Genomic DNA, 15,590 nt, shown 5'->3' with positions numbered 1-15,590 from the left:
ACTGAGTAACTACTATACACAAACGTGGACTATTTCTCCACTTATTTAGTTCTTTGATGTCTTTCATCAGAGTTTTATAGTTTTCCTCATTAAATCTTGTAAATGTTTTGTTAGATTTATATTGAAGAACTTAATTTTCTTTGGTGCTACTATAAATGATACTGTGCTTTTAATTTCAAATTCCACCTGTTCATTGCTGACATATGGGAAAATGACCGATTTTGCACATTAATCTTGTATCATACAACCTTGCAATAACAACTTATTAGTTCCACTTGCTGTTTGTTCTGATTTTCTACATAAACAATCATGACACCTGTGAACAAAGACAGTTTTATTTCTTTTTTCCTAACCTATACACCTTTTATTTCCTTTTCTTATCTTAGTACATTAACTATAATTTTCAGTATGATGTTGAAAAGGAGTGGTGAAAGGACACATCTTTACCTTGTACCTGATCTTAGTGAAATACTTAAGTTTCTCAACATTAAGTATGATGTTAGATGCAGCATTTTTGTAGATATTCTTTATTAAGTAGAGGAAAACCTCTCTATTTCTAGTTTACTGAGGGTTATTTATCATTAATGGATTCTGGATTTTCTTAAATGCTTTTCTGCATCTATTGATATGTCTGATTTTTCTTTTTGAAGGGGATCTATTGATATGATGAATTACATTATTTGTGGTTTTGGTTTTTTTTAATGTTTAACAAACCTTTCATACCTGAAATAAATTCTACTTAGTCGTGGTATGCAATTCTTTCTATACATGGTTAGATTCAAATTGCTAATATTTTACTGAAGATTTTTCTATGTTCATGAAAAATATTGGCCTTTAGTTTTCTTTTCTTATAATGGCTTTGTATGGTTTTAGTATTAGGGTAATGCTGTTCTCATAGAATGAGTATCTGTTTCTATTTTCTAAAAGATTGTAGAGAAATTACATAAGTTCTTCCTTAAGTAGAATTCACCAGAGAAAAAATCTGAGCCAGAGGCTCTGTAAGGTTATTGATCATTGATTCAATTTCTTTAATATCTCTTGCCAGTTTGGCTCAGTGGATAGAGCATCAGCCTGCAGACCAAAGGGTCCTGGGTTTGATTCTAGTCAAGGGTGGACCAAAGGGTCCCAGGTTCCATTCCAGTCAAGGGCATGTACCTAGGATGCAGGCTCCTCCTTGGCCCGGGCCCTGGTTGGGCCTTGTGTAGGAGGCAACTAATCTATGTTTCTCTCACATCGATATTTCAGTCTTTCCCTCTTCCAATCTCTCTAAAAATCAATGGAAAAATATCCTTTGTTGAGGATTAAAATATTTTTTAATAGTTATACACCTATTCAAATTGTCTGTTTCTTCTTGTGTGAGTTTTGGCAGATTGTCTTTCAAGTAACTGGTCCATTTCACTTAGGTTATCAAATTTGTGAGCATCCGCCGAAACCGGTTTGGCTCAGTGAATAGAGCGTCGGCCTGCGGACTGAAAGGTCCCAGGTTCGATTCTGGTCAAGGGCATGTACCTGGGTTGCGGACACATCCCCAGTAGGAAGTGTGCAGGAGGCAGCTGATCGATGTTTCTCTCTCTCATCGATGTTTCTAACTCTCTATCTCTCTCCCTTCCTCTCTGTAAAAAATCAATAAAATATATATTTTTAAAAATTTTGTGAGCATAGGGTTGTTTATAGTATGCCTTCATTATCCTTTAATGTCCGTGAGATCTACAGTGATATCTTTTTTTCATTTTTGATATTAGTAATTTGTGTCCTTTTTTTCTTGGTCTGGTTAGAGGCTCATCAATTTTATTGATCTTTTCAAAGAACCAGCTTTAGTTTTCATTGATCTTCTCTATTGATATTGTTTGTTTTTCAATTTTATTGATTTTTGCTTACTTCAGTTTTCATTGCTTTTCTTTTTCTAGTTTCATAAGGTAAAAGCTTAGATTATTGAGTTTAGATCTTCTTTTTAATATGTACATCTACTGGTATAAAGTTTCCTATAATCACTACTTTCACTGCATCCCAAAAATCTTGATAAGTTATATATTCACCTTTATTTAGTTAACAATATTTTTAAATTTCTCTTGAGATTTCTTCTTTTAACCCATATATTACTTAGAAGTGCTTAATCTCCAAAGTATTTTGGGATTTTGCATCCAAACTCTCTTTTAACTAAAGGAACTTCAAAGAGTAATAGCATCCAGTTATGGTGAAGATATAGATAAAAGATGTTGTCATACATCATGTTTCTATAAACTGGTACAATATTTTTGGAATGCATTTTGGTATTCTCTACCAAAGTTAACATTTTATGTGTATAGCCTGGCTGGGTGGCTCAGTGGTTGAGCATCAATCTAGGAACTAGGTCACGGTTCAATTCCCTGTCAGGGAATATGCCCAGGTTGTGGGCTCTGTCCCCAATCGGGCAAAAGGCAGCTGATTATTGATTTTCTCTCATCATTGATGTTTCTATCTCTCTCTCCCTCTCCCTTCCTCTCTGAAATCAATAAAGATATATTTTAAAAAATTTTAAATGTATATACATATTAGCATAACCAATGGACACAAACACTAGGGAGGTGGGGCCTTGTCCTGGGGGGTGGGAGTGGCCGGGGAGGGGTCAATCGGGGAAAAAGAAGACATATGCAATATTTTAAACAATAACAAATAAGTAAATAAATAAATAAATAAATAAATAAGAGAGAAGGGGGAAACCGATAACTCACTAGTCATGTAATGTTAAGTGCACCTAGAAATGATGGTCTCGCTATACAGAAAAAGGTAATACAGTAATCCTCTCTCATGCTTGGGAATGCGCTCCAAGTCCCCCCGGGGGTGCCCGAAGCCACAGAAGGCGCCGAACCCTGTAGGCACCGTGTTTCCTTTCACATGCCTGCCCGTGATAAAGTTTACTTTATAAATTAGGCACAGTCAGAGATTGACAACTGATAATAAAACAGAGCAGTTCTAACAATACACTGTAATAAAAGTTACGTGACTGTGGTCTCTCTCTCTCACAAAGTATCGTATATCGTCCTTATGGTAGATCTTCGTAACCTCAGCATACCACCTTTTCCTTACCTTAAACCACCTTTTCCTTACCTTAAGTGGAAAGCTTTCACCTTTTCACTTGGAGCACATTACGGCATATCCACAGCATCGCTACTCTTGTGCTTGGGAGCCATTAAAAAGGAAAATAAAGGGGGCGCGAACACCATCACCATAAAACTGCGACCGTCCCTGCGATCACCAAGATGGCCGCTGAGTGAGTGACCAGGGGCAGAGCGCACCTCCTCGCCCAACACAGGGAGGATGCACGTCCCTCGCGAGAGGAAGCGGGTCTCGCGAGAGGAAGCGGGTCTTGCGAGATTTCGTCCCGCTACTCAGAACAGCGTGCAATTGTAAAACTTCGGAATTATTTCTGGATTTTTCCATTTCATATTTTCAGACCGTGGTTGACCACAGGGAACTGAAACCATGGAGAGCGAAACTATGGATAAGAGGGGATGACTATCTGTGAGCGGTGGCTAATTTGGGAAGAGGAGGTCTAAGATATTTGATTTCTAAAAATCTGACATCCACCTGAATTTAAAGGTACAGAATTCGCTTCCAAGTACTCACTGAGACATTCATTTGAATAAACATGTTATCTTTCTCCAACCTCTTAGCAATGTGTTGAAAAGAATATCATTAACAAGTAACTGGAAGATACCTATCATTTTTATCTTGTGAGTTACTAAATCTATAAGCATAAAGACCACTGTGACTTTGTAAACTCCGGGGAGAGTTTTCCATAAGCCATCATAAAGGCCTGATAAAATCAGAGTACAGTTGCGTTGTCCTGAGATGTTATCCCTCCTCTGATGCAACATAAACCACCATCTCTCGGACACGGGAAAGACTTATTCCTCAGGTTGAAAAAAGCAGTTCTGAGCTGGGGAAGCATATGGTGGTGGCTTCCCCTCAGAATTCAGGAGCCCTGTGGCCGGGAAATGAAGGAGGTCACAAGCAGAAAGGCACCGTGCAATGCAAACCGCAGGCTCGCACAAGAGAAACAGCACTGACCAGAACAGCAAACACTGATAGAGAATGATTTATTAAGGTCCAATTAGTACGTTCTCAATTTCAAATAGTCCATAGCTCCTTCGGAATACATGCGCATGAGAGAAAGTCCAAGTTCATTTATTTCACTTCCAATATAAAACGCTCTGTGTATTGTATAAAGTACGCGCAAACACCTTCCTGCTCACTGGTTCCCCGTTATTCTTTTCACTTGGGGCACTTTACACATCAGCCCTCTGCTCAAATGGTGACCATGCACTGACTTCCTTCTCCTAGACAACCGTCTTCTGGACATCTTTCTCTTAAACATACTCCCGACTTCCCCACACCTGCTTCATGCATGACTGTGACTTTATTGGTTACTTATTACAACAAACAGGTGAGATTAAACAGGTATCACCTAACATGGCAGCAGTCCCTCTGGGGTGATTCTCAGAGGACACACAGTATCCAGTCACATGCTGACATTCAACCAATTTGCTACAGAAGGGTCCCAAGATATTTAATAGGAAGATCCTTCATTCACTTGGCACGTTTGACTTCTTTGCGTTGTCTTGAATGCTACATTACAGTTGTGGCTACCGAGAGCTGAATAATTGGTGCCTCAAATAAAATTTGGAATTGCTAGACATATGAATTAGGGTATCCTGGTTATTTGTGACAGTTGACTGTTTCTAGTCCATCCTACTATATAAAAAAGTCACCCTAAACTAACCACTGAACTTCCTTTGTAAAAAGGTAATTTAACTGGCTTTCCTCACAATTGTCACCCATGAGGTGCAAAGCAGGAAATCCCTTTTTATAAAAGGTATGAGCATAAAAAGACAATTCACATTTTTTTAAAAAAAAAATCCTTCATGGGAACATATCCTAAGTAAATAATCAATTATATGAAAAAAGTCTTATGTACACAAATTTTTTGCAACATCATTTATAATAATGAAAATTAGAAATAACCTAAGTAGTCAACAATATGGAAATGTTAACCATTAAATGGAATATTATATAGCCATAAAAATTATGTTTTTGTAAAATTTTTAATGCCGTAGGAAAATGTGGCAATTCTGTAGTGGAAAAAAAAATGACTATAAAATTGTTTACAGTATGATCCCAATTATATAAAAAGTTATATAATGTACATATAGGCATACACAGGGGGGAAAGCTGTTAATGGTGGTTACTTCTGGATTGTGATATTTATTATCAGTAATTATTTTTTGTTTTATACATTTTCTGCATTTTTCAAGTTTCCTATAATGACTATGTATTATTTCATAATACAGAAAAACACAGGCTATTCAAAAATCCTTCTGATGTACTAATAATTAGAATGTACTTGGGTATTATAAATATGTGGGAACAATATTACTGAGCTTCATCTTCTAGGACATTTTTAGAGTACATATTATTTCAGTAACAAACTTACAACCCATTTTTTTAATATGTGTTACAACACTTTAATAAAAAGGTAATGTGATTAGAGCATTGTTTGTTTCATAACCTAAACAAATACTGGCTTTGACGTCTAGGTTCTCCTATTTCCTAGAAGATTTAGAATTAATACCCTTTTATCTTTTTAAGTAAGACATACTGCATACATATATTACATGCATGCTTTCTAAAAAAAAATAAGTCTAATTTACAGTTTTCCTACATGTGGGAAAAAAATGAAGTTACGGTAGTTTAAAAAGTCTATAGTCTTATCCATCACAAGCATACTGATAGGCATAAACATGTTTATTAAATGAAATGTATCCTTTAAAAATAAAAAAGGGAAGCCTGCATGTAAATGAAGTTGTAGATTCCATTAGTCAGCATTTATTCTGACTTGCACCAAACCACACAAAATCTTTTGAAGTCTAGTTAGTGTCGTCTCTCTAAAGAAACACTCCAGAGTCTATTTACGAATTCCATTATAAGAGCTCCACTGTCTACCTTCAAAGGGAATGGGGATCCAGATGAGGGTTGTCACATAAGCTAATTTTCAACATATATCAAGTCTTGTTGGGTCTAGGAACAAATACTGCCGTTGGTTAGTGTTTAAGTACATGAGTTTGTTTTTCCCCTTTCTCTCTCTCTCTCTCTCTCTCACACCCTACACCTTGCCCTGGCATTTGGGTAGGGGGAGGCTCTTCATCCCTCAATAGATGATGCTGGCTTCTCCTCTTCATTTCCTTTCTAAACCACAGAGTGGTCATTGCTGTGAACTCCAGCCAAGATGGTGTGGTTGAGGGAGGAAGCTGAGCGGTCGGAGCCTTCCGTGGGGCCGCTGGTGTTCTCACTACGCTGGCAGCAGAGGATCTGTCTGAAGGTGGCGCTCATCTCCTTGTCGCGGTAGGAGTAGATGATGGGGTTCATGGCAGAGTTGAACTCAGCAAGCAGGAGGAAGAATTTCTCATAGGCCAGAACGTCACACTGTGGACAGCACACATCGAGAAGTAACAAGACCAGTCCAGGGGTCCAGCAGATGATAAAGGCACCTACAAGGACAGGGAGAGGGGTGGGGAGGATTTAAAAAAGAGAGGACAAATATAATTATGAAGCCAGCAACCATAAGGTGAAATAATTCCCATTCGATATAAAAATACTAAGATTCAAAACCACCAGATCACCATTTGAAATAAAATGTTCATATTGTGAAATAATCAGAAAAGAATTTAATGATGATAAAATAATCAATTTAATAAAACCTCATTAATTCAGACCTTACTGAGATTGAGTATTTATGAGGCATTGATGATGAATACTTTGAACAAAACATAGAGTTGCTAAGCAACTGAGACATGAAAAACTTCATTCAGGATACACACTTTGATGCTTATAGAGATATGGATTTTAATAGCATAAGATTGTTTTCAGGCAAAAGATAAACATTATGACAAATGTCCTTTAATATTTAGTTAAGGCACAGTTTCTGAATTCAGGTTGATTGGGCTCAAATCCTTGTTTTGTTGTTTTATAAATTGGGTAAACTTAGGCAAATTACTTTTCATACCTCAGTTTTCTCATCTGAAAAAAATAAATGGTTACATTTTCCTCATTAAGTTTGTCGTTTGTTGTAAAGAGTAAATGGGTGCTAAGAAAACAATCACTCAGTATATTTTAGAAGTAACAACAATAACAATACCATTGTTAGTATCTGCTCAGTAGCCTGAGCCTCTTTGGATATAGCCACTTCCAACAACCAGAAGATATTTATTTGCTTTTTTTTGTTTTTTTGTTAATTCTCACCATTGATATTTTTCCATTGATTTTTAGGGAGAGTGGAAGAGAGAGGGAAAGACAGAGAGAAATATGGATGTGAGAGAAACACATTGATTGGTTGCCTCCTGCACAAGCCCCGACTAGAGTCCAGGCCGGGGAGGAGCCTCCAACTGAAGTACATGCCCTTGACGGGAATCAAACCCGGGACCCTTTGGTCCACAGGCTGACGCTCTACCCACTGAGCCAAATAGGCTAGGGCTGTTTGATTTTATTTTTATTCAACAGCCACTTAAATGGTGCTTTTCCATATGCTTTATAAATATTACCTTATTTAATCTGCACAATAGCCATATGAGATAGCAGTTATTCTCCCATCATGCGGATGAAAAAACTGAGACCCAAAAAGTTAAGTAACTTGCTTAAGGCCATGGTATTAGAAAGTGGCAGACAGGAAATAGATACCAGAGTTTCTGCTTTTAGAGGCTAGATCCAGAGTCCACACTCCAGAAAATATGGTTGCCCTCCCACTTCTTGAAATTAATCAAATTAAATATTTTAAACCAAATGTTAGGTTTTAGACGTCTTACAAATTTAGATCAATGATGTTTTCTTTCTTCCCCAACTATTCTGAATCATTAAGATTTTACAATAAGAGGAAGAATGGAAATATAGATTATATTATTAATTCCAGGCTACTTAGTTCCTGAAATCACTCATTTGGCTCTCAGGAAAAATAAAGGTGGTGAAACAGCATTAAAATCTACCACTGTGTTACCCCAGGATGATCTAGGATCCTCAGCTAGGATAACATGAGCCAATAGAACCAGTGGGTACTGTCGTGTCCCATTACATCTCACCCCATATGCATCAGGCCATACAATGTGTAGACAGCAAATAGATGTGATCCCAGATGAGCTTTTGAATCTCGATTTAAATGGTACTGGCTCAGTGGTCGGCAAACTCATTAGTCAACAGAGCCAAATATCAACAGTACAACGATTGAGATTTCTTTTGAGAGCCAAATTTTTTAAACTTAAACTATATAGGTAGGTACATTGTTATTAACTTAATTAGGGTACTCCTAAGGCTTAGGAAGAGCCACACTCAAAGGGCCAAAGAGCCGCATGTGGCTCGCGAGCCGCAGTTTGCCGACCACGAGCCTAGGTGGACGCAGACTTGGACCAGGGTTGGGGATTTGGACTAGCCTCAAGGAATGAGCTTCACAAAATGTAAACAAACAAAATTTAGTCTCCAAACAGCCGAGTTTTTTTGGATGTGAGCTTTCCTTTTTGAATCTTTTCAACAGAGAAATGAAAATAAAGGAGAAGAGTACCCCCACAAAGCTCTTTGTTTTAAAACACAAATGTGTATTGATTTTAAACTGCCATTAACTTTGAAGACTGTCCAAGGTATTTCACTTTCTCATAAATACAATACCTTAGGCTTTCCTTAGAGAGAGAGAAAAAAATATTTCAAACATCAGGAGATAATAGCCAAGAAGCTATTTGAACTTCAAGTAAAAATGTTAATAAAGCATTTAGTCCAAGTCCTTGAATTTCCTTGCTTGAAAATCACTTAGAAAGCTAAACATAAAGGAAAATGAAAGGAATGCCTCTGGAGTTTCAGAAATAATGCATTATTCATTGAGAAACCAGGAAGGGCATTATTCTCGGGGTGGAAAATGCCTGGATGGAAAAGCATGGTGCCATTATTCCATTTACTTGGAAACTGAAAACATGCAAACTCTTCATGAATGGAACAGCATTCTTTCAAGATTTCTTTCCCCTTTCCTTCATCAAAGCTCTGATTGAACTCAAATTCAGAGCTCGATGAGATACCAGCAACATGGATCTCAATAGATTTATTTTGAATAAAATGATCTTTTGCTCCTTCCAGGCAGTAGAAGGGGACTCCTTATTCTCATGGACTTGCTCAAACTGTGTGACTTTGTTCAAAAGTGAGAGAAATCAAATACAGTCATTTGTTGTTTATAATGTCTTCTAATTCTTAAATTCAAGAAGAGCACGATTTTTTAAATAAAGCTATGGTCCCATAAACTAGTCTGATGGACCTAACTTTTAGGCCCCCCTCCCCCCCCCCCAAAAAAGAAAATGCAAGGAGCCTTGCTAGATTGGAGATAGGAAGTGGCCTGACACAGAAGCTAATATATGTGGACGCTTCATTGAGGAACTCAAAGTCCTCTTCTCTTCTTCTCACTGAAAAGAAATGTTTTTAATACTATGATTAGGCCCAACCACACAGTCCCAACACTGCATTTGGATCTTCAAGACTTGATTGAGTAGTTTAAGGGACTCAAAGTCCAGGCCTCAAAAATCAACATTTAAAACAAATCATACAAGTTTTCCCTTCTGTTGCAGAGACGTGCCACGGACAAAACTGACCAAAAGATGATGATGGACTACATAAGTGGAAAATGGGGCCTGGAAAATTATAAGGTAATTAGGCTTCTAAACAATAGTGAGTGGAAATTAAGAATTAAGTTTGTTCAAATTACAGATGTACCAACAAGCTTCTACAAACAAAAGCTACACCCAAGTCCCTTTAATAATAAGTAGGTAATCATAATTCAATCTGGTCATAGTACATTGTGGACCCTATCAAGATATAATCTGTAGAGACTCAAGTATATACCTATAAGTCAGGTTGATAAAAATAAAAGGAATCACCATCTCCACATCTGTAAAGAGGAAAAGTACTAGGCCCCTGTCTACTCCACAGGGTATGATGGGGATCAAATTGAGATAAAACACATAAAAGCTCTTTATACCCTGTACATCTATCTGACTACATGAAACTACATGGTGGGTGGTATCATGTGTAAAGGCTGTTATAGCACAGTACCAGGGCAGAGTTCCTCCAGGGCAGAACATGGAAGCATGTTCTGGACCATGAAGACCTGGCATTTAAAAAAGCTCTGATGTAACACCATCCTAATTATGAGATTAGAGGCCTGGTACACGAAATTCATGCACTCGGGGGGAGGGGGTCCCTCAGCTCGGCCTGCGCCCTCTCACAGTCCAGAAGCCCTCAGGGGATGTCCGACTGCCAGATTTGAGCGGGCCGAAGCCGGCAGTTGGACATCCTTACCACTGCGCTCGTGCCATGAGCCTGTCTCAGGGCTTCTGGCTGAGCAGCGCACCCCCTGTGGGAGCGCACTGACCACCAAGGGGCAGCTCCTGTATTAAGTGTCTGCCCCCTGGTGGTCAGTGCACATCATAGCAACCAGTCGTTCTGCCGTTTGGTCGATTTGCATGTTAGCCTTTTATTATATAGGATTGCTAGGACTTGCAATTGGACGTGAGGAGGATAACAAGAAGGAAAAGAGAGGAAACACAGAGAAGCACAGAAGCCCCAAGTCATTTTGGAGGTTCTCATGAGTCAACTCATACCTACCAACATGGAAAATAAAATAATTTGGTACTCCAAAGAAATAGTGCTTTATTTCCAGAACATTTCTGATGAATGGGCCCCTCACAGACCAAGTAATGGCATAAAACCAAGAAATGGTATGTAACAGCATGAAAGTACGAGGAAGTACATGTAGTTTATGGTTACTTATTGTAAAGTCAGAAGCAGAAGTGGCAACAGATAAGATCTCCAAGGTCATGAAGACCTTGTATATGGCTAAGACATTTGAAATTTCTCTAGTCCATCATTGATTCTCACCCCTAGCCACACACTGTAATAGCCTGTTGAGCTTATAAGAAATAATGATCTTCATCTACCCATCCTCCTATGAGACTTAAATTTCATTGACCTCATTGGTCAGAGTCTCATTTAATATACAACACTGGATGAACAAAATGATCTGGATAAAAATAAAGGCAAAAACATCAGAAGTTTCCAAATTCCAGAGGAGCTTAAACTAGGGCAGTGACAATGAGGAAAGAGAGGAATTGAAGGGTTAGAAAAGTATTTCGGAGATGGGCTGCATGAAATGGATAAGAAAGATTTGAGAATCGATGACTCCTAGATTATCCATTTGGGTGAGGGAAGAATGGTGCCACCTTTCCCTGAAGGAGGAAACACAGCAGAAAAGGTTGGTGTTTTGTGAGGTGAGGTGAGGTGAGGTGAGGTAAGGTGAGGTGAGGTGAGGTGAGGTGAGGTGAACAGAGATGATGACCTCATTTTTATCTATCTTTAGTTGGAGGTACCTGCAAAATTTCAAGTGGAGATGCCTTAAAGACACCGTGATAGGCTGATGGCAACTGGAATCCCAGGAAACTGTCTCTCAGTGTGCTGAACAAGAGTAGTTACATTCTGCATGATTTGCCAATAGTAACATGGGGAGAAGGATATTCAAAAAATATCTGTGGGTTGGAATAAATAGCAGAAGTTGCCTTTCCTAGAGCAAGCTTCATTCCTTTCTTACACACCTGCCCAATCGCTCTGTGAGGGCCCCAATGCCCACAAAGATGGAAGGAGAGGCGCCGGACTGTAGATGCAAAAAGCAGGGAGAAAGGAGGCTGTTTGGGAACAACAGGTCACGGCTGCAGAACCAGATCGTATTACCACACCTTCGCGCACATCTACACACCCTCATCGGCTAAATAATGCTTACCATCTGGTCTCACAATTACCATCTTTTTCTAGAGTGTCTTTTTCCTAACGAGTTGTTCTTTGCTTACATAAGGAACATAAAAACCCATGGTAAAAAGAAAAAGTGTTTTTGACAGAGAAGACCTCTAGAGAGAGAGCCCAAGATTGTTGATGAAAAAAGCAGAAAGCATTTCCAATTTGGCTGGCAAACTGATTTAAAAAAAAAAATCAGACAGCGCACAGATCTAAAACAAGGTAAATCAGTTCTGCACCAGTGCTGTGTCCAAGTGAGCCTCTCCTTGGCCTCGCTCTTCAAATGAGGATCTCAGAAACAGGCTTCCCTATCTTAGCATCTTGGGGTAGAGACTAACAGGGGGAAATAAGTGTTCAAATACCTAAACAAATGTTTATTTTGTTGCTAAATTGTGTATTTCTTCAGGGCAGCATCTTGGTACCCCAGAATCTGATCTAACTTTAGCTCATTTCTCTAGTTATATTGTGATTTCTGCTCTTAAGTTACACATGTTAAGACTTGGCTAGCTAGGAAATCCTTCTAAATCATATATCTTAAAAGAGGCTATGTTAGGTAATAGATCATAGATTTTTAAAAAGCCTATTCCTATACATGGTCACTGTAATGGAAATATATGTGAGTAATTTTTTGAGATTAAAGTTTTTTTTCTAAAAGAGTAACCTAGATTGATGATAAAATCTGTTTTCCAGAACATTGAAAATATAAAAAGTAATGCAACTCCACAATAAGTCATTTATCTCCTAATACCAATTTTACTTCATTTAATTTAGTGCCCAATGGCATAGTAAGTGTTTCATGGTGATAGTAAATGTTTCATACATTTAAAGTTTCATGACTTGATTCACTGTGTGATATACACTAGTGCAGGGGTCCTCAAACTTCTTAAACAGGGGGCCAGTTCACTGTCCCTCAGACCGTTGGAGGGCCGGACTATAGTTTAAAAAAAAAACAAACTATGAACAAATTCCTATGCACAACTGCGGCGGCAAAAACACCCGGCGGGCCAGATAAATGTTTTCGGCGGGCCGCATGTGGCCCGCGGGCCGTAGTTTGAGGACCCCTGGACTAGTGTTTCCACCACTCACTCCTGATACCAACATTTATCTCTTAGAGAAAGGCATTAACACAGATCTCCAAAGCAGAGTAGTACACTCAGTATCTCTTTTAATATTCCTGGGTGCAAGTTTCAGCACCCTAATACTGTCCTGGTCACAGTGCTGGCCTTTCCATACACAGGAGAATGCCTTCTGGCATTTTGTACTCTCCTTCACATTAAGCTTGAGTATCATACACATACCTGCTCCAAATCCTATTACAGGCTCTGAGTCTCATCCTGCAACTGTACACTGAAAAGCACGTGCTACAGTGGCTTGCATGCTAGCATTGCCTCTTACAGAAGAACATCTGTGCTTGAAAACAGCCAGTAGAAACCACTTCTCCAGGCTACAGCTCTAGCCAAGTGAGCAGTACCTTTTATCTGCCTATTGCAACAGGCTCCTAACCAATTCCTCTTCCTCCATTGCTTCTTCCCTAAAGTCCAGCTTGCACAGAACTGCCAGAATGATCTTTCAAAAGCATAAGTCAGTTCACATTACATCACTCTCCCTGTTTAAAATCCTACAAAGGCTTCCTATTTGAAATCCTTACCGTAGTCCATAATGCCTTACACAGCTGGCCCCTGACAGACCCTTCAATCTTATCTCTTCCCACTTACCCCCATTCACTAGGTTCTAACCACATACACCAAATAAGTTCAGGTCTGTCTCAGGACATTTGCATTTATGGTTCCTTCACCTAGGAACACTCTTTTCTTTCTTTTTCTTTTTTTTCCAGAAAGGTAGAATCATTTATTTCATCTTAAATTAGATGATCTAAGATCACATCATCTTAGTCTGAATCACCAAATTGCAGCACTGAAAGAAGTTATTCACACAGTGAAATTCACTTAAAACTAGTTGCCTGAGGCATCCTATATAATAAAAGGGTAATATGTAAATTGACCCTAACAGCAAAACGACTGGGAATGACTGGTCACACACTGACCACCAGGGGGCAGATGCTCAATGCAGGAGCTGCCCCCTGGTGGTCAGTGCACTCCCACACGGGGAGCTCTGCTCAGCCACAAGCCAGGCTGACGGCTGCCAGCACAGTGGTGATGGCGGGAGCCTCTCCCGCTTCCTCAGCAGGGCTAAGGATGTCCGACTGCAGCTTAGGCCTGCTCCCCATTGGCAAGTAGACATTCCCCGAGGGCTCCCAGGCTGCCAGAGGGCTGTCTGACTGCCAGCTTAGGCCCTATCCCCTGGGGAGCGGGCCTACGCCAGCAGGTGGACATCCCCCGAGGGGTCCCAGACTGCGAGAGGGCACAGGCCGGGCTGAGGGACCCCCCGAGTGCACAAATTTTTGTGTGCCGGGCCTCTAGTAGTCAATAATGGTTTTTATTAGTGCTCTTAACTTTTCTTTCTTTTTAAAAATAATTCTTTATTGTTGAAAGTATTACATATGTCCCCCTTTTCCCCCCTTGATCCCCTCCATCCTGCCCCTTCGCCCCCACCCACCCCACACCTTCAGACCTTGTATGCACATATGCATAACCCATGGACACAGGAATACTCTTACTGTAAATCTTCATATCTTACTGTAAAATCTATCCCTGACTACTGTAACTAAAGTAGCACCCTCCCCCCACCCCACTACATTATCCCATTTGATCATCTTCACATCCCTTATCTGTACCCCAAATTATCTTATTTATTGGTTTACATGTTTATGTTCCCTCTTCCTCCAATGAGAAGGCCAGCTTCCTAAAGGCAGGGAAGCAATCTCTTTCATGTCTGTATCACCAGCATCTAGAACAGTGTCTTGCACACAGTGGACACTCAATGTATATTCTGCTAATTGAGCTGGCAAGTCACAGCTCACTGCCTAATAGGAGAAAAAACAATCAGTAGAAAAGTAATTACATTCTGTTTAGAAAACAAACATTGCAAGGCCTTTGAATGAGTCCTCGAGGCATCCAAAGGAGCATGAGGTGGACCCTCTAGGCAAAAGTCTTGATAAATATGCATTTGTTACTGTAGCATAGGCTAGCCTATTGTTACTAATACTGACAGGTGTCAGATTATCTATGGAATCTATTGAGTTCTGGAGAACCAGGTTGGGGTCAGGAATGAAGACAGCTGTGGCATTAGTCAAGTTGCTGCTATAGGAATAGTTCAGTAAGATGATGCTACCCTTTCAGACCCTGGATTCTGCAGTCTCTGCCTGGAACAATCAATAACTGACCCAACAAACCTTTGTGTTAATCCCTCCAAATGCCAAGCTCCATGCATGGGGATCAGACTGAGCTTGGTTAAGTCTCATATCCATGCTCTCATTATCAGAGAGTGGGGAGAGAGAATATATCCTACCCCCAACATATAACGGCTGACCACTTTTTAAACTATAAAGGACAGTTCTAATAATTAATCAGCAAAATCACCGTCCACACATAAATATTAAGTTTGAATATTCACAAGACTTTTTGAAGTGTCATACTTGCATTTTTTTTGCAGAGATTCAAATTGATGAGTTCTCATTATATATTTATGTTCTGTTAATTTGTAATACAGTTTACTTAAAAGAAACACATAACTTATGAGAGAATGATAAGGATAATTCTCATTAATCTAATTTTCTTCCCAGAATGGTCTGTCAGCTGCTTTCCTTTCAGTGACTGATGTCTAAATAATGGTATAAAGCTAATCCT

At 39.4% G+C, this 15,590-nt stretch overlaps 1 protein-coding gene across 5 annotated transcripts in view; it reads right to left on the bottom strand.

Annotated features, from left to right (window-relative positions):
* Positions 1-4,062: 4,062 nt before the first annotated feature.
* The window catches only part of LPAR1 (lysophosphatidic acid receptor 1), a 199,324-nt gene continuing 187,796 nt past the window's right edge, over positions 4,063-15,590 (bottom strand). For all 5 annotated transcript variants that reach the window (XM_070430917.1, XM_070430915.1, XM_070430916.1 and 2 more), the window contains exon 4: positions 4,063-6,527. In XM_070430917.1, coding sequence (XP_070287018.1) covers positions 6,226-6,527 — 302 coding nt within the window. In that variant the 3' untranslated portion in view covers positions 4,063-6,225. The remainder of the gene's footprint in view (positions 6,528-15,590) is intronic.

The sequence above is a fragment of the Myotis yumanensis genome, unplaced genomic scaffold (assembly GCF_028538775.1).
Source record: "Myotis yumanensis isolate MYYU_CA2020_CCGP unplaced genomic scaffold, mMyoYum1.0.hap1 SCAF_12, whole genome shotgun sequence".
NCBI classification, from domain to species: domain Eukaryota; kingdom Metazoa; phylum Chordata; class Mammalia; order Chiroptera; family Vespertilionidae; genus Myotis; species Myotis yumanensis.
The sequence above is the reverse complement of the archived record's forward strand: the minus strand, read 5'-3'. Positions and strand labels throughout refer to the sequence as shown.